General features: G+C 34.8%; 1 protein-coding gene across 6 annotated transcripts in view; it reads right to left on the bottom strand.

Annotated features, from left to right (window-relative positions):
* NKAIN2 (sodium/potassium transporting ATPase interacting 2) overlaps window positions 1–25,158 on the bottom strand; it is a 987,194-nt gene that overhangs the window by 429,564 nt on the left and 532,472 nt on the right. For 5 of the 6 annotated variants that reach the window (XR_002072088.2, XR_002072089.2, XR_002072091.2 and 2 more), the window contains one exon: window positions 19,105–19,185. The exons of the other annotated variant lie outside the window; for it this stretch is intronic. Coding sequence is in view for 2 of the 5 variants with exons in the window: in XM_019418246.2 (XP_019273791.1) it covers window positions 19,105–19,185 (81 nt within the window). In the remaining 3 variants the exon portion in view is untranslated. The remainder of the gene's footprint in view (window positions 1–19,104; window positions 19,186–25,158) is intronic. 6 annotated transcript variants of the gene reach the window in all.

Raw genomic sequence — 25,158 nt, forward strand, 5'->3', positions numbered from 1 at the left:
GGCTAGAAATTTCTCTGCTTCTTCAATTAGAACATGTCTTTCTCCCCTTTCCTTCTGACTTCTCTATCACTCTTACTTTCCAGAGAAGATGCCAACCACATCTCTCATGAATGTATAGGACCTAAAAGAGAATATAATTTCTTGTCCTAAATAGGGAGCAGCTTTTCCAATTTTCATCTGCTCTCCCTTGATATTTTTTCTGGTCGGACACTTCACCTGCCATCTAGAGGCTGTGCTGGTTCTTTTTGGGTAATTACTAATACCTAAATGAAGCGAAATCTTTCTGGATGAGCAAGAGAAGATCTCACAGATCTCAAAGCACAGCCATATCTTTATAGAGTTTATTAAAATGTTATTACTTCATTAATTCATCGTAATGAGATATTCATTTAATTAATTCATATAATTAATCAACTTATTAACTTTTTATGTAACAAACATATAGCGAGCATCCACTGGCACTGTTCTCAGTGCTTAGAATACACAGATGAAAGAGAAAAACCATTTTCATGGGAGAGATGGACATTATACAAGTAGACACATAAATGGAAAGAGTAATACCAGAGTGTTAAAAGTACGCTGATTAGAGGCAAAGATGGGTTACTGGAGTGAGAGCTGGTTCAGTCATTTTAGACAGAATAGTCTAAGATCTTTTTGAAGAGGTGACCCTTAACTGGAGACCTATATGAAGAAAAGGGGTTGTGGGGAATGAGACAGTCTGAGGGATAAGGTTTTGGACAGAGGAAATAACACACAATAAGGAACTGAAGCAAGAATGTGCTTGGATGGTTGAGGAACAGCAGAAGACAGCATGCTGGAGAAGAGTCTGCAAGGCAAGGAGGGGAGAGATGATCTGGGGAGACTGGCAGGAGCTGTTTCAGACAGTGTTTTGCATGTGTTAAATGCTTTCCTATAGAATTACCTTCATTATTATAATAGTCTTAGAATTATATTTCTGATATGAAAAGAACTGTAAAATAAACTGCATATGGATATGTCATAACTTATTTAACTCTTCTTACTGTTGGGTATTTAGATTGTTACCAGATATTTTCCCCCCAATATATATAATGTTTTTTATGTCTTTGCACATAACACTTTGTCCCAATTTCTAATTATATCTATGATAGGACACTTTAAAGTTGACTTTTAATTACTAATAATTTATTTAAAAACAAACAAAACTTAACACTTTGCATGTAAGGAACCAACACAGAAAACTGATGCTAACTAAGCTCATTTACTAGTCAGTTCTCTGAGTCTAATTTGCTTAATTGGTTCAAAAGAGCATGATGCTAATGCGGTAACAGTTACAGGCACATGGCTATGTTGGCTTATAGCATTGCTGCTCATCCTAACTCATGGGTGGCCATGAATTTCACAGGTCCTAAGTAACACCTGACAACCACGTTGATGGCTCAGCACATCTGTATCACTATTATTAGAAAATCTATGTTAAGTTCATTTTCGTGGGCCATACCATTCATATACACTCTCTCCCTATTTTTTGCAAAACCCTGACTTCCCTTTTTTCCCCTTCAAAACTTTACCATTCAGATTGATCACTCTCATCCCTTATTTAGTGAAGCACAGTGAGGCAATTAAAAGAGAATTTACTGTCTCACTATTAAACCTCCCAGTTGGCTTGCATCCATATGCATCACCTCTGAATTTTCTCCTTGCAACAGATGCACTGTCCCTGTTCCTTTCTAAAGTCAAACCCTCCAATTGAGTCCTGGATCTCATCTTCTCTCAGCTATGCAAGAATGCTGATCCTATACCATGAGTTTCTCTTTCTCACTAGACTGTTTCCATCAGTATAAAAATGTTCTCCAATATCCACATAGACAAAGCATATATAAACAAACAGACCTCCCTAGCCTGCCCAGAGTCTCTTTCCCTACAGTGCTGTTTCTCTGCCTTTTATAAGCAACAGTCCTGGAAGAAGCTGGCTTTACTCACTGCCTTCATTTTTCTCACCTCAGCTCATTTAATAAAATTTTCTTTACTATTTCTCCATTGCCACTAATTTTTTTTTCAAAGTCCACAGTAACTCCCACTTTGCCATGTTTGATATTCTGTTTTCAATCCCCCTTTTTGCCACAATTTATCATCTCTCCATTTTAATTTTTTTAAGTTTACTTATTTATTTGAGAGAGAGAGAGAGAGAGAGAGAGAGAGAGAGAGAATGAGTGGGGGAGGGAGCAGAGAGAGAGGGAGGAGAGTCCCAAGCAGGATCCGTGCTGTCAGTGTAGAGCCCTACACTGGGCTTGATCCCACAAAACAGAAGACCATGACCTGAGCCAAAATGAAGAGTCGGATGCTTAACCTACTGAGCCACACAGGTGCCCCTCCATCTTAATTTTTTAACCTACTGTCTAGGGCACTAGTTTCCTGCCTTTCTTCCTACTTGACTGTCCACTCCCCCCTCATCTCCTTGTCTGGACCCTCCTTTCCCAGACCTGTCAAGTTGTAGAGCCCCAAAGCACAATCCTTAGCTCTCTTCCTTTCTCTGTTTGTCTTCCCTAAAAGATCTCATTCTTTCATGTGCCTTTAAACCCCATTTATCTCCTGATGACTCAAATCTGTCTACTGTTCAAAACTTCTATTATATTTTACTTTTTTAAAAAAATTAAGTATAATTAGCATTCAATGTTATATTACTTTTAGATGTACAACATATGAATTCAACATTTTTATACATTGGCCAATTCTCACTAAGTTAAGTGTAGTCACCATCTGTCACCATACATTATTACAATATAATTGATGATACTCCCTATGCTGTACTTTCCGTCTCTGTGACTTACTTACAACTGAAAGTTTGTATTTCTGAATTATCTTTCTGTATTTCACTCATCCCCCCCACCTACCTTCCCTTTGGCAACCACTGTCTGTTCTCTGTATGTAAGAGCCTTTTTTTTTTAATATCCACATATAAGTGAAATCATATGATAGCTGTATTTCTCATTCTGACTTGTGTAATTAGCATAATACCTTCCAAGTCCATCCACATTGTCACAAATGGCAATATCTTCTTTATGGCTGAATAATATTCCAGTGTGTGTGTGTGTGTGTGTGTGTGTGTGTGTGTGTGTGTGTATCTCTTTTAAATAAAAGACCTATGTATCCTACTGTTTTCTTGACAACATTGCTTGGGATGTCTAATTGGCAGCTCAGACACAATATGGAGAAATATAGCAGCTGGTTCTGCACACATACTCCTCTTTTCCCAAATCTTCTCCCTGTCTTCCTCTATCTCAATAAATGGAAACACTTGATTCTATTAATGGCTTAGGCTCTATCCTGATCATTCGATTCCTAGAGACTGCAACCAACATATTAATAAATCCTGTTACCCTAACCCCATATGATGTCAAGAATATCACTAGATACAACCTTAAATGGTATTGCCATGAAATTATCACTGTCTCCACTGCCATTTCCTCATTTCAATCCAAATCATTTATAAATTTACATGTAAAAGTGTCCAAACTAATTTTCCTTTTGCTATTCTTGTTCCCCTTACAGAATATTTTCACAACAGTCCTGGTGATATTTTATAAATAGTAATTAGGTAATGTCATTCTTGCCCTATTTAAAGTCTTATCACACTTAGAATAATGTTCAAATTCCCTACATTTTCAGAAAGCCGAGAAAAATTAGGAGTTATTTTACATTGTTTTTAAGTTCATTCAGATAAAAAAATCAGCCTATAATGTTCAAATATTTTTAACAAATACTATTAAGTTTTTTAGTGAAGCATATCCATATGATATACAAATAAAAAACACTGAACATGAATTAGAATAAGGAGGAATGGTATTTGCCAGCAATTTAGATACATGTAATTTTGACATATAAACTGAGGTTATACTATGAAAATATAAGAAAGTTAAATGCAAAGTCACTACATGTGGTGATTTGTTTTTATTCATGTTTATATATTTTGAACAATTTCCAAACTGTGTATGTTTTCCTCAAGAGAATGTTTCAATGTGAAGTAAGCTTGAGTTTCTTTTCTTTTAATGCCGTTCATCAATTAGGACAAACAAAAAAATCGTTAAAAATCCTGAGGGCAACAAGACTGGCTTTCCTCTATCTGGGGAGGCAATGTCCTGGAATGAGCAGACAGCTTCCAGAAACAGAAATGCAGATCCAACTGGCCCTGGAGATCTGAGGGTGATAGATGTCACAGACAGACCGCCTCATGTGCTGTTCAAAGTGTTGTCTTTTCATGTTGCTTTTGCTTTTAACACATTCTAGGAGGACAGAATTTGAAATATGGCCCAAAACATGGTCAAATAATGATATAGATTACCAAATATCCTGTGAGAATATGAAATTCTGAAGCCAAATCTCTTCAAGGAATAACACTTCATATGACCATTTACATTATTTTGTCACCAGAGCTTTTCGCAGTAACAGTAAGTGTATCACCCAAACTACTCTAGTTTCTTCTTTTCTCTGAAAATGTAATTGTTTTATTTGCCTCCTTTTTCAATCTTCATATATTTTCAGATTTAGTAATTCCACAGTTGTCAGGGAAAATACCAGGGTCTGTGTTCTATTTGCATTTGTCTGGACTGTTTGACAATGTTTTCCAAATGGGATTATGTCACTTGTGCTCCTATAGAGAGATTTCGATCTTATGCAATTCGCAAGGGAATAGAATCATTCACAAAATAAAATGCTTACAACCAGGCGAGTGATCTAAACCTGGAAAATGTTATAACCCTTGTAAATCACATTTATATTTTCCCCACTTTTCTAAGAGAAACCCATAGAGTTGCTACAACTTGCACTTGTAATAAACAATGGAATTAGTCATAGACTGACGGCTCATTTCTCCAGAGACAGAAGATTGCTGTGAAACACTCTTTTCTCATTATTTCATTAGCAATTAACACTTTATGGTTTTCGCACTGTACATCCACATCCATTTTATCTATTAGATAATATTTTGCTATCTTTGTTTTCAAATTGTGCTTCTGGCTTTATATTTTCTGAGGAATACCTTAAAGAGAAAAAATTATCCAGCAGTACTAATTATTTGTCTACTTGGCAATATTAAACCCAGCTATCTTTTTTTTTCCATTGAGAAGAAGGAAACAGGAAGCAAGAAGACAAGAAGAATTGGACTCATTATGTCGCACACTATGATGCCACAGTTAACATACAACATAAATGCGTTAAAAAGTAAGTAGTGGGGGGTCTGATGTACAAAATGCTTAATGAATTAATTTTAGTGCTCATAAAATCAGAGTGCAAAAATTCCATTCCATCCATGCTGCATGCTGCCTGGTGAATCTGGGGTACCGGGCACACCCCTGGGAGGGTCCCAGTCCTTCCAAGCACCTAGCTATCTATGGAGCTCTTCAGGAACAATTGCAGGGTATGTCATCTTGTATGATACGGGTTACCCTCTCAGGACTAATTGAGAGCACCAGACTCAATCTCACTTGTGACTCAAATGAAAGATTTGAGTACCTTTCACTAGAGATTTTTCTGTCAGAGTAGAAAAGGGACAGAGTGTCCCTGTGGTAGCTTCTTTGCTACAAAATGCCTAATTTTTACAATATGAAAAAGATGACAATTTTTGAAATACCTCATAGTGACATCACTTTTATACATAATATACCGTCTATGAGTGTGAAAACCCTGGAGTCCTGCAACTACCTTCAGGCCCATTCTTCTAGCAGGTTATATGTGCTAATGAAGGGGAAAAACTCATTATATTCTTGTAAATCATTGTTTATTAGTGAGCCATCCTCCCCTTTCTACCCTTCTAAAGCTGCTTGTCTGGTTGCATCAGGCTATATACACGTTTTGCTTTACTAACTGTTGAATATAAATCTTCAAAGAGGAGAAGAAGTAATACTTTAAGTACTTTGTTGGAACATAAAACCACTTAAATATTTCAAAATTTCCTCATCCACATATCGATCAGGAAAGAGTTAAATAGTCTCATTTTCTTTGTATTGCTCTATGTCTAATAACAGCATTTTCTGAACATTGCTCCCTGGTTAACTACAGTGTACTAAACTACTAATCCAAAGTTTCAACTGCATTTCCAACGTAAATTTTAAGTGCAGGACAGAATAGTTTAGTTATCATAAGAAAAGCACAGAAGATAGTCCCTTATTTGCTCTTTCTAGCCAAATAACACTGGATGCCAGAAGCAAAAACAAAAACAAAAACAAAACAAACAAAAACCCTTCACTTATTTCACTATTTAGTATCGCTTGAGTTGTATTTTTATATGATTTCCCACAGTTCGTCAAAGCATCAATTGTCCCTGAGTGAATCTGTAGACAAAGAGATTGACATTCTGCCCTCCAAAGCTAATTTGGCAACTGCAGATCTCAATTTAGTTTCCAAATGAGTTCCAGGGGTCATGTTAGGATAATGGTTTACAGTGAAGGATATGCTTTTGATAAGGTTATTGCAGACTAAGAGCACATGTGGCTGAACTGTAGGTAATTCTCAAGTAAGCTTGCCAACTGTTTCAGGACCTTAGGACCTACTTAACAGGAAATCATTCCATTGTGGATCAATTGTTCCAAGGTTTTAAGAAAATTGCAGTGGTTTTCAACATTAAAAAATATATGTATTTTTTAAATTTAAAGCCCTCAAACTCACAATGCAAACATATTTTCATAGTTTTACGTGGGATCTGTAAATAATAAGCCTATAAATGCATGACTGTTTTGGAGACAGCAAACAATGCTCTTCTAGGAGGATCTCTACAGACTAGACTTTGGAGACAAACAGGGATAGCAATTGTATAGTCCACATTTGTATCTGCTTTCCTTTTATTTCCAAAAAGATACTATCTTGGAATATTAATCTCTGTGCTTTTATTTTTGATACTTATATTTTTCAAACTTTCCCTAGCGTGTCACTGACATCCTCATTGCTTTAGAGAGAACTACAATTGTAGTAGCAATGCAAAAAGAAAGAAATGCCTAGAGTTTCATCTTTTTTTTTTTTACTTCCCAAAGACTTCCTCAAAGTCCATATCAGAAAAAAAGTTTTGAAACCAAAGTTTTTGATTTATAAGAGAAAATAAAAAGTTACTGACAAAGAATGTTTGCATAAGGAAAACCACACGTGGCATATTTAATAACAGATTGTGAAGAGAACAGATGAGACCATACAAGCCGTAACCTAAAGAGAATGTACTGGCTGTAGTTGAAGTCTTAGGAAAGGGTGTGACTTTGAATGAACAGAACATCCTGAGCAATGTGGATTGCAGCTCAGTCAGCATTCTAAGGCTGACACATTGAACTTCGCTAGAAGTACAGGGACTCGGGGGAGCCAATACCCAGAGATCATTCTGCTACACCAGGGAGATGCTCAACTTGCCTATTCTCATTGTTCTCTCAGGGGTTTTCTACCAACATTTTATGTACTTGATGCCTGTGAATCATCTGGCAGAAATAATGCTTGTTCATGCTCAAAACTTTGCTAATACTCATGCAGACTCTTCTGTGTGAAAGGTCCTCCTTTCAATATCCAAAACATGTTTAAGTCCCACAAAATACAAGATGGGATTCTTCATATCCACACGGGCATTTGGAGGGAGAATCAGCAAGCAGGAAAGACATCACGTTAAGAAAGTATAAACTAAAAAAAAAAAGTATAAACTAAAGCAGTTAATTTACTAGAGTCACAGAAACTGCAGATGTCATCTAGTTCTAGTGGAGAGAGAATGTTGACTCATGAAAGGAAACAGCGGAATTGTGAAATGGTTTTTCACTGTTTTAATCACGGAAGAGGGCCAAACTCTAAGTGGGAATTCTCAGATATGACTTTAGTTCTCAATCAGAGCTGCACTAGGCATACCATAGCTTCATTATTCTGGGCATAAGATTCCTCAGCTTCTGTAAATCATTTATCATAATAATAAAGAAATTGCACAAATAAACTAAAATTAGAGGCATAGTGAGTCAGCTCCATCATGGAAAAGGTATGGGGAGGTTTCTGGAAAGTATTTGCCACACAGAGGAAGGCTACATATGACTTGGGTATTAAAGGTTGAACTTAACCATAAATTCTTCCCAGAGCTCTGAGTAATCTGTTTTGTTTCTTCACTTGATACCTTGGTTAGAATCACTATCAAGTACTAAATCAGGTAACCAGTTTAGATATGCACAAATATCAAGATCTACACTGGGATCCTTGCTTCAAAGGACAGACAGAAAACAGGAACTCTCCTCATGCTCTGTTTAAAAGTTCTGGATAATCTAGGGGTGCCTGAGTGGCTCAGTCAGTTAAGCATCTTGACCTTTGGTTTCAGCTCACATCATGATCTCATGGCTTCTTGGGTTTGAGTCCTGTTTTGGGCTCTGTGCTGGCAGTGAGGAACCTGCTTGGGATTCTCTCTCTCTCTCTCTCTCTCTCTCTCTCTCTCCCTCTCTCTCTACCCCTCCCCCATTTGTGCTGTCTCTGTCTCTCGCAAAATAAATAAATAAACTTAAAAAAAAATTCTGGATAATCTAAGTCTTCCAAATTAAAGTATGTTTAATGGACAAATTGAAATATCATACAGGAATTTATTAGAAATGAAATAACTCGGGCCTCACTCCAAAGGAATCAGAATCTGTATTTTAAAAAGATCTTCAGGTGAGTCCTATGATTTTTTTATCTTGAAAAACACTGATCTTGGTGGCCAGTTGCTTGGATTACTTTCTTTGTGCTTGTTACCAGCACAGATTGCTGGGCCAGCTCTGAGAGATGTTGATTCCATTAGCCATGCAATAGTGGAGTAGAAGGTAACACTTCCAGGAGCTTTATTTGGTCGAGTTAGAACTAGTTACTGAATTCCACACTTTTAAGATTTGATTTCATTCCAGTGAGCACTGTTCATATGTCAGCCATTTCCTTTGGCCCTGGGATGAATAAAACATGATCCTTATATTGAAGAAGGGACAGTTAAGTAAACACATACTTAGAACATATTGATCAGAGCAACTTGTTGCATTTGTTTTATGATGTATCAGATAGGCTTATTTATAAACATCTAAAATGCTCTTGATTCTGTAATTCCTCACTGTTATGTAGTAGACATAACTACAGTGGCATTCAATGGCAGACATTCTCCTGAATAATGATGATGATACATGGCCTTTTGGCAATTTGAAGTTTAGTAGGAAAGATGGAAATGTAAATAAATATTATAATACTGTGTGAAAACTAACTCACTTATAAAGTTATACACAGACATTTAGCATTTTTTAAATTCTCATTTACCATATTACATTTTGATTCAGTAATGTATACGTCATTTGACAATCTCATTTATCTCCCATAAGCAATGTTATGCTGGCCTCATAGGATAAAATAGGAGGCAAGCCCACTTTACTCTTTGAAAGAGTTTGTGTGAGATCGGTATTACAACATTCTTAAATGTCTTTAACAATTCACTAGACAAGCCATGTGGAGCTGAAGGGTTTGGGTTTTTTTTTTTTCCCTGTCAAAATGTTTTAATTAATGACTCAATTTTTATTTATTTATTTTATTTTAGAGAGAAAAAGAAACAGAGAGAGAGGGCAAGAAGGGGAGGAGCAGAGGGAGAGAGAGAGAGAATCTCAAACAGGCTCCATGCTCAGCGTGGAGCCCCATGTGGGGCTTAATCCCATCACCCTGGGATCATGACCTGAGCTGAAATCAAGAGTCAGATGTTCAACTGATTGAGCCACCCAGGTACCCCTAATGATTCAATTTTTGTAATGTATAAGATTATTCAGGTTTTAAATTTATTTGAACTGTATCTTCCACAGAATTTGTCCATTTCACCGTGATTGTCCAATATACAGGCTTAACCTTGTTCATAATACACTCTATCTAATCTGTGGGTCCTTTGTGATATTAGCAAAATGTGTATTTACTTATATTTTCTCCTTGATCTCTCTTGATAGGGTTTTAAACACTTTTATTAATATTTTTGAGGAAACTAATTTGGCTTTACTAATTTTTTTTTTCTGTTATCTGTACATTGAGCTCTGGTCTTTTCATTATTTCAATCCTTCTACTTTTGAGGGGTTTCAACTGTTGTTCCTTTACTAGTTTCTGGGTATAAAAGCTTAGATCATTATTTTTTTAACATTTCTTCTCTGTTAACATCTCCATGTAAAGCCATATGTTATACTGTAAGCATTGCTTTACCTTCATTGCCCCAGATTTTCAGCTCAAAATATTTTTTAATCTCCATCCCAACCTATTGGGTTTATAGGTTATTTAGAAGTGGACTGCTTATTTTCTAAATAGTAGCAGATTTTCTAGCTTAATTCCACATTGATCACAAACTACCTGCTGGATAATTGCAAATAATCCTATATTTTGACTTTCCTCCAAAGACAGAAAAGACTCATTTTATAATTGAATATTATTTGTGCCTTTGAAAATAATATGTATCCTTTTACATAGGTAGGTATGTTCTACATATGTTTATTAAGTGTGTTGTGTTGTGTAGATACTCTATATACTTTTTGAATTTTGACCCGATTGATACATTCAGACAGGAGTTAAAAATCTACCACTGTGATTGAGGACATGGCTGTTTTTCCTTTTAATTCTATCCAGGTTTGCTTTAGATTTTTTGCAGCTATATTATTTTATTCATAAATACTGAGTGCAATGTCTTCATGGGCATTGACCTTTTTATCATTATGGCATACCCTCTTTGTCTTTAGTGTTGTTTCTTGCTTTAAACACTACTTTCTCCGATATTAGAATTACATGATGTTTTGTGTATGTGTACACAGTACACATGTTCTAGTTTTCTTAATTTTAGATTTAAATACTTGTACTTAGGATGTATCTCTTATATACAGTACACGCTTAGGTTTTGTGTCCTTATCCAGACTGACAGTTTCAGTCTTTTAAGTGAAGTAGTTTACATTTAATGCAATTATTGATATATTTGACATTATAGCATCCATCTTGATATTTGTTTTCTTGTTCACCTTCTTCTTTTTGTTAGTTTTTCTCATTTCTTAAATTCACTTAGGTTAATCAATTATTTCTGTTATTTGATTTTTTCATCTATAGTTGGGTTTTTGGCAGTTATGCTTCTTTTAGTCATTATACCAGAAACAATATAATTATTGAAATATTGTAATCTATTATAAATATTATCTTTACCAATTTCCTTGCTAATACTAGAAACTTAGAACACTTAAAGTTTCTACCTTTTGTGTTATTGTGTAGCTGGATTCTTGTACAGAGAAACAGGACACCACAGCTTTTTTGTCTAGGAAGCAACTATTTGTGCCGGCATAGGCTCGGAGAGCTAAGACCCAAATAGGCTGAGTCCCGAGCACAGCAGGGTATAGCTTTCTATGCAATTTCTACTTCTTTATCTCCCATATATGGTGACACATATAGTCTGATTGGACACAGTCCAAGTTACAAGTTCATGTCAAAGCTATGCATATGTGTATAGGAGTTGATTGGGCCACATTGCACATTGCCTCCCTTTGTTCTGAGAAGGCCTCCACCATATTCCTTAGGGAGGGACTCTACCACAATTGTGTATGCATTTTAGTTCTATAGACATTTAAATTCCAAAAGACTTTCTTATTATGATTTTGCATTGTTTTTAACTCATGTATTTATCCTTTCTATTAACTTTCTTTCCTGAAATTCCATTTTTCTTTCTGGGTACTTTCTTTCCTTTTTCTACTTGAAGAACGTCCTTTAGTATTTCTTTTTAGTTTTTTTTTTTAAGTTTTTATTTAAATTCCACTTAGTTAACATAACACATATTAGTACTCATCATAAGTGTACACCTACTATTTCTTTTAGTGCATGTTTGCTGGTAATGAATTACCTTAGCTCCTCCTAGCTGAAAATACTTTTCTTTTACCTTTATTGCTGAACAATATTGTTGCAGGGTATGAAATTCTAGATTCCTACTTTAAAAATTTTTTTAATGTTTATTTATTTTTTGAGAGAGAGAGAGAGAGACAGAGCACGGGGGTGGGGGGTAGGGGCACAGAATCTGAAGCAGGTTCCAGGGTCTGAGCTGTCAGCACAGAGCCCGATGTGGGGCTCAAACTCACAAACCAGGAGATCATGACCTGAGCCGAAGTCGGGCGCTTAACCAACTAAGACACCCTAGCGCCCCGAGATGTCCACTTTTAAAGTACTTTATGTAAAAAAAAAAAAGGTTTCTTTCTGAGAGACAGAGACTGTTGTAGGAGTAGAGGGAGGGAGACACAGGATCTGAAGCAGGCTCTGCATTGACAGCAGAGAGCCTGACAGACAGCTCGAACCCAGGAACCTTGAGATCATGACCTGAGCCAAACTGGGCACTTAACCAACTGATTCACCCAGGCACTCCCTAAAGTACTATAGAGGTGACATTCAATTGCCTTCTGGAGTCATTGTTTCTGCTGAAAGTTTGATTATCAGTTATTTTGTTGTTTCCTTAAAGGCAATGGCTCTTTCATCTTTGATGGCTTTTAAGATTTTCTCTTTGATTTTGATTTTCAACGGAGTTACTAAGCTATACCTGAATGTGGTTTTCTTGATATTTATTCCACTTGAGATCTGAAAATCTCTTGAATCTGTGGGTTCATGTATTTAATCACTTTTGGAAAATTCTCTGTCATTGTCCCTTCAAATATCGCTACTGTCCAACTATATCTCTTTTCTTATTCTGGAAATTCAACATTTGTATACTGAGCCTGTAGCACAGCCCTATATTATTCTGACATCCTTTTCTTTTTGTGTTATATTAACTTCAGTGCTTTGGTTCAGATATTTACTATTAACCTATCCTCCAGTTTACCAATCTTGTTGTCTAATCTTTCAAATCTACTAACAAATACACCTAATGAATTCTTGCTTTTAAATATTATATTTTCAGTCCTGGAATTCCCACTTGATTCTTTATATAGATCCAGGCTCTTTGAGGGTAAATTCCTCCTCTTTAAATAGTTTATCTCCACTTTTGACCATTAGTTTCCTTAACATATTGGTTTTGTTAAGTCCTTATCAGGTAATTGAAGTATTTGCATCACCTGTTGGTCTGTCTCAATTGTGTCTGTTTTTTTCTTCATCCTGATTAATGAGGTTTTCTCTTTTAGCATGCATAGGAATTTTTTTTTAATTTTTTTAATGTTTATTTATTTTTGAGACAGAGAGAGACACAGCATGAGCAGGGAAGGGGCAGAGAGAGAGGGAGACACAGAATGTGAAGCAGGCTCCAGGCTCTGAGTTGTCAGCACAGAGCCCTATGTGGGGCTCGAACTCACGAACTGTGAGATCATGACCTGAGCCGAAGTCGGACGCTTAACCGACTGAGCCACCCAGGCGCCCCTGCATAGGAATTTTTAATTGCCTGATATCATGTACCAAAAAAAAAAAAATTGTAAAGATTAAGATAATGTTATCTTTCTCTTGAGGTGTTTCCCTTTCTCCTCAATGAGACAGATGAAGCAATGGCTGATCAGCTTATTTTATTTTAATCAAGGGCTGTTCTGTGTTGAGCCTGGATTTTAGCCCTGGTAAAGTATGTTGTACATCTCCTTTGCCCCTGGTTCACTTTAGATTTCTCAGCTCTAAGTCTAGGGTATTCAATAGAGCCTTTCTCCTATCTTCCATCTCCGTTTTGTAAGACTGCCAATTTTTTCTTACTCTGCTTTTTTAGTTTTTCTATTTATATTTGTAGTCTTATAGAATTCACTGATTTCCTAACAACAATAACAACAACAACAACAACAAACTGTCCACATGCTCAAGGCCCTTTCCCTGAAAGCCATGCTGATATTACATATCCCAGAAATAATTAACCATGGGTTCCAAGCCTGGATTCTTAGCCTCCTTACCTAATCAGAATCAGCAAATGTCCCCAACACACAGCATTTTTAAAATGTCAGCTCATCTCTGGGGGTTCTTACCTTTCCAGAGTATCATCACTTAAGATTTTTACTGTTTATGACTTGTTGGTGACTGACGGTTACAATATACACACACAAACACTATACTTTTTTTTAAAAGTCTATTTCTTGCTTCATCTCATAGCCAATGTATAAATATTTCTGTCGACCCCCTCTGCCAAAATATTTTTTTTCTGTTTTATACATTTTTCAAAGTAGAATTTGCCATTTATTTTCTTCTCTGAGTAAGATGTGAATTAAGAAAGTTGGATTCTTCGGGGATAATGAAAAATACTCTTGGACATGTTAAATTTAACATGACAATGAAATTGACATGATACCAACAGGAAGTTGGAGATGTGGTACTTTAACTTAGCAACAAAGTCAAGATTGAAGATATAAATCTGGTAGATATATGTGTAAACATGATAATTTAAATTATAACAGTGGATGGCATTTTCAAGTGAAAGAAGGTAGACAGAGAAGTAAAAAGTTTCAAGGACCTTACTCCTCACTTTAGGGGTATTAAAAATAAGTGGAAAAGTAAGCAAAGAGAACTGAAGAAGTAAGAAAATAAGCAGCTTAATTCAATACACTATTAAGGAAAAACAAGAGAAGAGAGGCAGTGACTTACCAAATTACAATAGGTTGGTTTATTTCTATTTGACGGGCAAAATTACATTATATTCAATTCTCAATAACATGTAGGACATTTTATTCTACATCCTAAAGCAAAATCTACTTGGATGGTTGGGAAGTAAACATTTTTCTAATTAGTTTAGAAATAGTTAATTGAAGTTTTCTTAGACTATATACATTTTACAGTAAGAAAAGTAAAAATAAAAAAAAATAATGATTCAGTTTTCCTCCTTATATTTGTTAAATTTAGTCTTGAATAAATTAACAGATTGAACTAATAAGTTGAACTAATTAAATTAAAAATGATTATAGCAGTTTCCTTTCCATACCATATTTTTCTGTACAAAATTGTAAAAGCAAATTTTGATGTAAGCACTGATTTCATTGAGCAGAAAATATCCAAATATCAGAGACCTCTTTAAATGAATACATTTTTTACAGAAGAAATAAAAGTGGGATTGTTACAATACTGCATTTTTTCCACACAATACTTACATCTGGTTTTAAGGATTTGCTTCCTATTGCCTACAGTGTGTGACAGTTTATCTTCTCCTTGTCTCTTATATTTGCAAGAGTGCAATTCTATTCTCCAAAGCTTAAATAGTCCATATGCTTACATGGCTTTTTAATATATCAAATTATTAAAATGAAAATTTATATGTAGATCTCAGAAGCAACTATCAAAATTATTAAAATATGACACCTTTCTAGAAGTTACTAACGTGTTCATTCTGAAACAGATGTATCATTAGGTATAATTAATTGCTTTAGGCTATGTTTAACTAGGTAAGTTTCTGATAATATAATGAAGCCTGAGAGATATGTACCTGCATCCTGATTCTCAAAGGATAAAACACAAACAAGTTGGGTTGTGTTAAGTAAAATAAACTTATTCCTTTATGCTCTGTAAATTTCTTTCTTTTTTTTTAATTTTTTAATGTTTTTATTTATTTTTGAGACCGAGAGAGACAGAGCATGAGCAGGGGAGGGGCAGAGAGAGAGGGAGACACAGAATCTGAAGCAGGCTCCAGGCTCTGATCTGTGAGCACAGACCCCAATGCGGGGCTCAAACTCACAGACTGTGAGATCATGACCTGAGCTGAAGTCAGACACCAAACTGACTGAGCCACCCAGGTGCCCCTGTAAATTTACTTCTAAAGACAGGTGTATCATTCCCCAATATTGCCCCATAAATTATAAAAAGTAGAAACTAAGAGCTCAATAGTCATAGAAACAAAAATGTTAGAACGTAATTTCAGCCTCAGAAATAATTTATAATTGTATCACATCCAAAAAAAAACCAAAACACAGATTTTTACAGATAACCAGAAGACCACTATCTATTTTCCCTATGTATTACTATTTAAAACTTATTTCATAATGTCATCTATGTGTTTTAACAAAACATCTATTAAAATATCAACCCAGGAAGTACCACAATGTAGGTTGCATTAGGCTATTTAGTTTTAACACTAGTGTCTAAATCATTAATGTAAATAACATGGAAATAATTATTATGCAATATACATGCTTATTTGGTGTTATGTCATGTACTATTTTACATTAATTCCCATTATTTTGTTAATTTCACAGATAAAATTTTTAAAAAGCAGTTTCTCTGCTTGATCAGTTTTATTTTCTCTAAGTCTCATAATAGTAATTAAATATATTAATTGATAGATTAATAATAATGTTGGGTTTACACAGAATTTTTTTAATATTTATTTTTGAGAGACAGAGAAAGACAGCGCATGAGTGAGGGAGGAACAGAGAGAGAGGGAGACACAGAATCTGAAGCAGGCTCCAGGCTCTGAGATGTCAGCACAGAGCCTGACTCGGGGCTCAAACTCAAGAACTGTGAGATCATGACCTGTGCCGAAGTTGGACGCTTAACTGACTGAGCCACCCAGGTGCCCCTACACAGAATTTTTGATAAACAAAATATTTTACCTATGCAACTATAGGTACTAGAGAAAACTGAAGATCAAACAGGTCAGTTCTGTGTATCATATTATTGCAAATAAGCCATTTCTTGCTTAGTGTAAACACTGGGTTGGTTAATGACTCTAATCTCTGTATTGCTTATAAAGTACATGTAGTTTAGCAGAAAAGACACTGTGGGAAATGACAACACAAAATTCTAAACTCTAACAAGTAATCAAAGTTGCCTTAATATTTTACCACTTTTTTATCACTTCTTGCCAATATTTGTTCTGAAGATGTCATCTATTTACAAAATGTTTTATGGAAATTAATACACTTCTTTCACATATAAAAAGGCTACAGAATTTTCTCCCTGATTCCATTTCCCATATTTCTCCCTCAGCCTCAAACAAACTGGCCCACTCATATGGCCAAACTATTTTTATTTTTATATTTTTGGTAGAGTTAGGAAAAAACAGTTTATATTTTGTAATCTAAGTATTATCAACAGTTTCAGGAGTCCCATTTTTGAGTTTTCATATATCTGTACATTTTTCAATCACATTGCTTCATTCTGGCACTGTATTACTTGAAGAATGTGAGGCAGTTGCAGAAGTTAAAGAATTAAATGGTATAAACACACCTTTCTCAAATCCTTTGAGTGGGAAAGGGAGGGAAAAATCTGGTACAGATAACTATATAACTCTTTCCTTTATGGTTTTCCTTTAGATTATTTGTTAAAAGGAAATTATTAAATTTTCATGGGCTCTGCAGAGTCTTGCCTTGGTTTATAAGATGGAAAGAAAAGGAAATATTAACTACTTCATTTCCAAAGGATAGACACTACCTGCCCATATGCATTAGAAGAATTCTTAGTCTCAAGTTGCAATGTTTTAGGATGTGCCCTTGCTGTGGTTTCAATGCCCATGTCCAAGGTCAGGAGATCACAAGCTTTATTCTGTGCCTGCAGTTACCATGTGGACCAGTGAGCAAAATTACAGAACATTTGTACAGCCAGCTTGGCTCAAATATATATATGTAAACTCTGATCTGCCAGATCATTTTACTCAGCTAATATCCCTAAATACCTGCCTACCAGTTTATTTTTAGGGTCATTATTCAAAATTAAAATTATTATTGAGAAGTCATTCTAGTATGGAATTTCTTTGAACAAAGTGCATTATACAGCAGTGGGGATATATAAATTGGGTAAGTGATTCAGGTCTTAGGAAGCAGGTATGGTTCTCTGGTACAGAGGAAATGTGAGTTTTAAGCAGCTATCTTGTCTGTGTCCTTCCTACAGTCACCTGAACAATTTCTTTTCATTGGTCATAGCAGATTTCTGGAAAGGACCAGCTGCTGCCAAGAGTATGGAGGACAATGCCTGGCAAGAGTCACAGAAATGCCATCTACCAGTGCAGATTTCGCAGACCTCAGTGACGACTTGTCCAAAATCTGATCATAAAACCACAGGCTCCAGAAGACTTGGTTCTATCTCATGCCATAATGTCACCCTCTTATTTTATCCTTCATCATTTGCCATTCAACAAAATAAGCAAGATTATTTATACTTGATATAAAGCCATATCACAGGGAAATAACAAACATCCTTGAAAATGCTAGAGTGCTTTGTGAAGTTTCTGTAAGCTAGATTAGAAATGTGTACTATCACTATCCCCATCCCCTACCCTCTGAGATATAAAAGCCCCGCAAGGGTGTTTCCTGGCCACTTTTTAGCTCTTTAACCTTTTAAAGCAGGTCATCATCTCTGGGTTTTAAAAATGTCAACATCTTTTCAGGGTTTTTATGCTCTAATAAGGAAAGGCTATAGAACAGTCTGTCTTTAAAAGTTAATATGAAGAAGGACAAGTTTGCAACTCTGTCAAGTGTCTACGCAAGATTTACTACTACTTGAATGAATTTACTATGACTTTGAATGAATCATCTCATTTTGCTTATTTGCTAGTAATTGCATTCCAATAGAAGAAAGATGCTGGTTTTAGAGATCTAAAAACTACAGTATTTCAACAGTAAAAGCATTCATGTTAGAAATATGGTAATTCACATATACAAGCAAACATAAACACACTCACATGAGGACAGCATAAAAAAAAAAAAAAAAAAACCTAAGTGGAAAAGCAAATATTTTAAGACTCTCCTATATTATTTTGGAACATTTTATTCATTTATATAATTTATTAAATCTCTCCGGTAACAATTTTATTAAACTATTGTCCATTAATCCATTAATTATTTGAATTATTGCATCGCTATTTGGGTCCAAACAAGAAAACTTTTAGCAAAGTAATAAGCAATGAGGTGATTCCAAAAATTTTTAGGATTTTATCTCTGAAAAAATTCCTATTCTGCTTCAGAAATTTCTCCTAAGTCAATGTTTTAAAAGACACAGTATGGCCACTGTAATAATCATTATTTCACACTGGTTTTGCTTAAAATAATAAAAGCACACTTTGTGACAAGCTGAAACATATCTTTCATGGTAGAAAAGCAGAGATATAGATGAGGACATCTTTCAATTTACCTTCATTCGAGGTGCATCTAAGCAACAAGAGCAGGGGGAGACTCTGACTTACTTAGGAAGAGGCTTGTTAACACACTACTGATGACTCAGGCAAATCAGATGGCAAATTACCTTTGAGAGGTCCCCAGCCTCCAAATAGAAGCAGATAACAAACACATTCCAGGTAACCCAGAGGACTAGCCAGACAGCATACTGCAGAAAAGCAAGAGAGAAATAACATATAATTAATTTTGAATCAGTTGAGTAAGATTCAAATAGAACTTAAACTTTTGAACACCCAAATCTTAAGATTAGGGGAAAATGTTAGATATTGCTTCTAAGGAACAGGATGAGATGTACATTTATCTCTCTGTTGATTTTTGCTTTTTTTCTCACTGTTATGGCCTCATAGTAGCCCAAGCTTGTTTAGGGATAACTTTTAGGCTTTTACACAAAATATAGAGTAGTCCATATTTATGTTTTGAGGTGGGATTATTATGTTTTCCAGACACCCCCCCTCCCCCCCAAAAAAAAAAAAAAAACACTGGATGCTCCAATAGATACATCAAATAAAAACCATCAAAAAGAAGCTCCTGGGTGGCCCAGTTGGTTAAGCCTCTGACTCTTGGTTTGGCTCAGGTCATGATCTCGCTGTTCATGGGTTCAAGCCCCACATCGGGTTCTGCACTGACAGTGTGGAGCCTGCTTGAGATTCTCTCTCTTTCTCTCTGCCCCTCTCCTGCTTGTGCTCTCTCTCTCTCTCTCAAAATAAATAAATAAACTTAAATTAAAAAAAAAAGAAATTCCTATCTTCCTTTAGCAAAATCAACCCCATGCATGATAATGTACAAGCTTTCTCCAAGTTATTTGGTGTCATTTTCAACTCAGTCCCATGCCTCTGTCCCATCTAAACAGCTGTATTTTTTGTTTGTTTGTTTCCTCCTTTCCTTTCTCTCTTCACTTTCTTCTTTTATTTTCTTATAATCTCCCAATACAGTGACCATTGAGTTATTATCTCTTATTTTACTCTGTTGGCTATTCAGTGTGCTTTCCCCACTGATGTCAATGTTTTCTTACCAAGATATATTTTTGAGCATTCATTCAACTGAAATGTATTAACCACCTAGAGGGCAACATGCTAAAAGGGCACTGAGGATACAAAGACCAATGATAAATTCTCCCTGAATTCAAGTCACGTGATGGAGAAAGAGAAGAAAAGAGATAATTATAAGGATCATAAAAAGATGTATAGTTTGAGCACAAGGAAGGAAAATGGGGGAAGTATGTAAAGTATCCCAAGAAAAGTAGTTTCACAAAGCTTAACAGAAGGGGTGAAACAAGCTAATTTGTGGACTTTGCCAAATAAAAGTATGGAGGTTATAAGTGCTCTGAAGAAAAGTGCTATAAACAAAGAAAACAACAGGTGTGAACTATACAGAATAAGAGGGTATCATGCCATTTCTCTACTAAATAAATACAAATGGCCCCCATTCTTTAAATGGTGCATTCCAAAATTTTTATTTCACAGTTCAAGAACCTCTATGATTTTGTACCATTTTATTTTTTGAGACACATGTCTCGGTTCATCGCTTAAGTCGTTATGGATTACAGACAGGTGAGATTACTTGCTGTTCAATATACACAGAAAGTTATTTTTCACTTCTGTGCCATTTTGTGTATTATCCACCTACCCTTTAATAATTTTTCTCATTCCTAGGTATTCTTTTTACCACCTATCACTACTTTGTTTTTCACCAAAGGACAATTTAAATATCACTTCCTGAGTGATAACCAATCAGAATTGACTTGCTCTTGCTTAGTGCGCCAATGGGATCTTGCATGTCTTAATTTCATTCTGAATGTCTTCTAATTATGTGTATATTTTCCTGCAATGCCCAATAAGCTCCTTGAGAAAGGGGGTTTTTTGAAATGTATGTTTATACCCCTAAGTTGTTAACTTTGTACTTTGCACAAAATAGGTATTCAGAAACTATTTTGCAAATCAATGGAAGAATGAGAAAATTTTACTGGTTTCAGATGGAGAAACCATTCTCCCCTCCCAGACCTGATTTTTATGAGAATACTATGATCATATATGTAGTGTGAGGAATAAGAACCCTGCATGGTGAGTTTATGTAATAATAAATAGTGACTCAGATGTTTTCCCAGTGATGGATTTACCTAACTGCTAACTATGTATATTCTTCAGTGAGAATAAAGTATGAGCAGTCAACTAAATGGTTCAAGACAAAAGAAGCAGTTTAAGAGTCTGTATGAGGTGAGGGCTGGGGACTAGAAGTAGGGTTGGAAAGCTAAACAGGCTGTGGCAAGAAATGTTAATTCTAAAACAAAGATCTAATTAATATCTGAGTTTTCAGCATTGCAAAGGGTAAATTCATCTCACAATTAAAAATAAAAACTACAAGCCTAGATTTATTTGACTATGACAGATTTGGATCTAAGTTTTAGATATACAATCAAGTGTTGGGTCATACTTTTAAGGTAACAAGGTAGGAAGAAAAATTAAAAGTGTCTATAGTTTCCAGTGACTTAAGTAACTATAAAAAGAATAAAAGAATGACTGATTAAAGTGTTTTATCCTCCTTTGTTCATGCCGATACACTTCCCCCACCTTATTTAGAATGGGAAGCTAAATAAGCACTATTTTCTAAAAGCCAAAGTAGCAGAATAAGTGAAATATTTGGTAAGAATTTATGAAACATACTGTATTACATATACTAAATATTTCTGAAAAACTGTCATTGGTAGGCATACATTCTGACGGGGCATTAAATAATGTCAATTCTGTAGGCTTCCAATTGAAATTATATTGTAAGGTCTTTAAATACTGTAAATGTTATGCACATCCATGAGGTATACATGTCATAGTCACTACTTCAATATTATATTTTGAATATATAAAAAGAATTTGGATTTTTCATCCAGATTAATTTAGGCATCATTTATACTTACTTACCTTACCTAAGCTTGGTTTAAAAAATCAAGCTGAAATTTCATGTTTTAGTCACCAAAATTAATAATTTTATGAAGGATAGTTAAGACAATGGGTCACAAGCAAATGAAGAGCACAGAGAGGTTAAGAACTTGGGAACCAAAGTCAAGCTCTGTCACTTGGGACCCCTGTGGCTATTTTCAAGTCTTATGGTCTCACTATACTTTAGATTACTCAAATGTAAAATAGCCTGAGTATTAGTAGCAAACACACATGGTTTATATAAAGATGGAATGACAGGGTGTTTGAAAATAGTCAGTACTTGAGTTCTTGCTACATGTTGCAATTTCATTATTATATTGCTACTTCTTTTTAATGTATTTTTATATTAGTTGTATTTATTTTTACTTATTTTTATATTAGTTTTATTTATTTATTTATTATTTATTATTTATTTTTATTTATTTAGAGAAAGAGAGAGAGAGCAGGCATGCTGGAGAGAGGCAGAGAATGGGAGAGAGAATCCCAAGCATGTTCCACGATGTCAGCACAGAGCCTGATGCAGAGCTCAATCTCATGAACCATCAGAGCATGACCAGATCCTAAATGAAGAGTTGGATACTTAACTGACTGAGTTACCCAGACTTCCCAACCACTTCTTTACATAATAGAGCAGAAATCCTCAATTTTTTAAATCTCCTTAGGATATTAAAAATATACTTTCCTCATTAATGTAAAACATCCTTCTATCTGATTGAACTTGCAGTCTAGAACCTGTTTTCTTTGAATATTCTTTTCTAGAATGTTCTTTTTTGATACAATAATGCTAATATCGATATATCAATGGCACTTTATGAAACAAACCTTTCTCCATTTAATTTCACTAAAACTATAATTTATTATTTATGACTTAGCACCCTACATAATTATAAAGCATTCTATATCTTGTTTATGAGCTGTTTTTATAGTATTTGTTAGTAATAACTTTTCAATCAGAATAATTTAGAAGGATATGTCTAGATGGAACCTCACAAATACTCTTTTCCATACCTTTGCACTTACTGGTATCATTTTCATTTCATCATATACTTTATTACAAACCAGTTAATCTCACAGTGGACTCTACATCATTAAAGATTTACAGAAGACAATTATCACCTTTAGTGGTGCAGCCCCTTTAATAAATATAGAAACTCACACTACGCTATAGGGAGTAATTCCTGTATTATTCCAAAGGCAAGGCTTTCTCACATTTAACTTTGTTCATTAACTTTCTCTCATTTAACTTCTACCCCCTTTTCTTCATTCTCCTCTTTTTACTTATTTTCTATACTTGCTTTTCTCATTTTAGTAGCTGGCGTTTGCCTAAATCAAAGCTTCTCCAATTGAATTTTGTCTTATTTCTTAAATGTAGATTTTGCATCCCCTTGTAATTTGGCCTATGAATGACTCTTATCAATTAAACCCTATTTTTCACACTGTTCTTAAAATTACTCGTCATAATTATTTAAAAGTATGAACATCTGTACTTTTTCCTAGTTGCTACAGCTACAGCTGATGTGATATAATTGACCATTGCTCAGTTTAAATATAATTGAAAATAATATCCTGCCTAGGAGAGATAACCTAACAGGATAACAAAGTATCACACTTGCCAGATGTCACCTTCCTTGTAGTTTTCTGCTATAAAACTAATTTTTCTTTAGCCTCATCTTTTCTTATGAAAAAAAAATCTGGTATTTTATGTTTCAGGTAAAAAAAAAAAGGAACAACTCTGAGATATCTGTGGTAATAGAAAAATTCCATTGTATGATGAAAATCATTCTTTAAGGGCTGATTTCTGTAGCACTAAGTGGACCATTTGAGAGGCTGATTTAACTTGAATCTCCAGCTGAATGGTAAAAATCATCAGCTGAAAAGTAATTGAATCATCATGGTTTCCCTGTTGTATTTGTGACTCTAATGATGAAATCACATTAGCTGTGTAAGATAAAAATTAGTTAAGGCTGTCAATCATGACAGGCCAAAATATTGGCCAGATGCACAGACATGGTGCTATTACATGCCATGGTTACATAATAATTAGGAAGGTAGAGCTTCAGACTAAAAGGCTAATAAACATTTTATTGGAAAATAATGAGTCACACCTAATGACACCGACAGTGCTTTTCTACCTCTATCTCTTGCATTGAAGCTTTCTAAATTAAAGTCTGCATTTTGTTTGAATTATAAAGTATATTTAACATACACAAAACATATGGATTTTAGCATTAGTTTTTCACGTTTCCATGTACACACATACACAGATACAACTTTTTCATAGATAAATTATTTTGAGGAAAACTGGAATCTTTATGGCATTGTATTTGCAAAATAATTTCTTCCACAAAAGTTCTGGGAAAAGGAGGCAATTATTTAAGACAAAAGGTTTTCTTATCTTTCTCACTAATTCACAATGATTCTAAAATCAATCTCAGGAAAAAAAGAGGTGCCCATTAACGTTCAGAAGGAAGCATTCCTTGAAATGGAGATTTAAATTTGTGATTTATCTGGCTTTCTAATTTTTTTTCTTGTATGTCTAGACAGAGTAAAACATATTGGAATATTATATTAGTAAAGAATATTGCAATTTTTCAAAGGAAATATTTTTGTGTTTGTTTTGGCATCTTTTTGATACTAGATGATTTTTCATGCAAAATGTTACTGGGCAAAACATTGAGTAATAACTACATTCTAATTATGTAATACATTATAATAGATTTCTAATTATGTTTCACCATAATTTACACTTTTGAAAATTTTATATATGAAAATAATTTTGCTTGGACCCTTGAAGAGCATCTTTCCTGCAAACTATTTCATTGTTTCCTTTCTTTCCCCTCCCTTCCTCTCTTCTTTCAATATATTTAGGTTACAGATGGATTGTGAACTCCATGAGGGCAGAGACTCTTTTGTGTATACCACAGATATAGCTGGTATGGTGTGTACATATAGAGAGGAGAGGGAGGGAGGGAGAGAAAGAAAGAATGTATGTGCAAACATATATAAATGGACTAAATTGTATTAGTGACTTTCTCTTAAAAATTACAATTTAGAAAACCATTATTCAGTAATATTACCTTAATGATTAGAAGATGAAGAAAGACAGTAGTGCAATTCAATCAGTGGGCACATGATGCCTTAAGTGCTTAATTAGAAAAGGAGTTGAGTCAGTGTATCAGTTCACATTTATT

Source organism: Panthera pardus, unplaced genomic scaffold (genome assembly GCF_024362965.1).
Source record: "Panthera pardus isolate Hobbes unplaced genomic scaffold, ASM2436296v1 HiC_scaffold_17, whole genome shotgun sequence".
NCBI classification, from domain to species: Eukaryota; Metazoa; Chordata; class Mammalia; order Carnivora; family Felidae; genus Panthera; species Panthera pardus.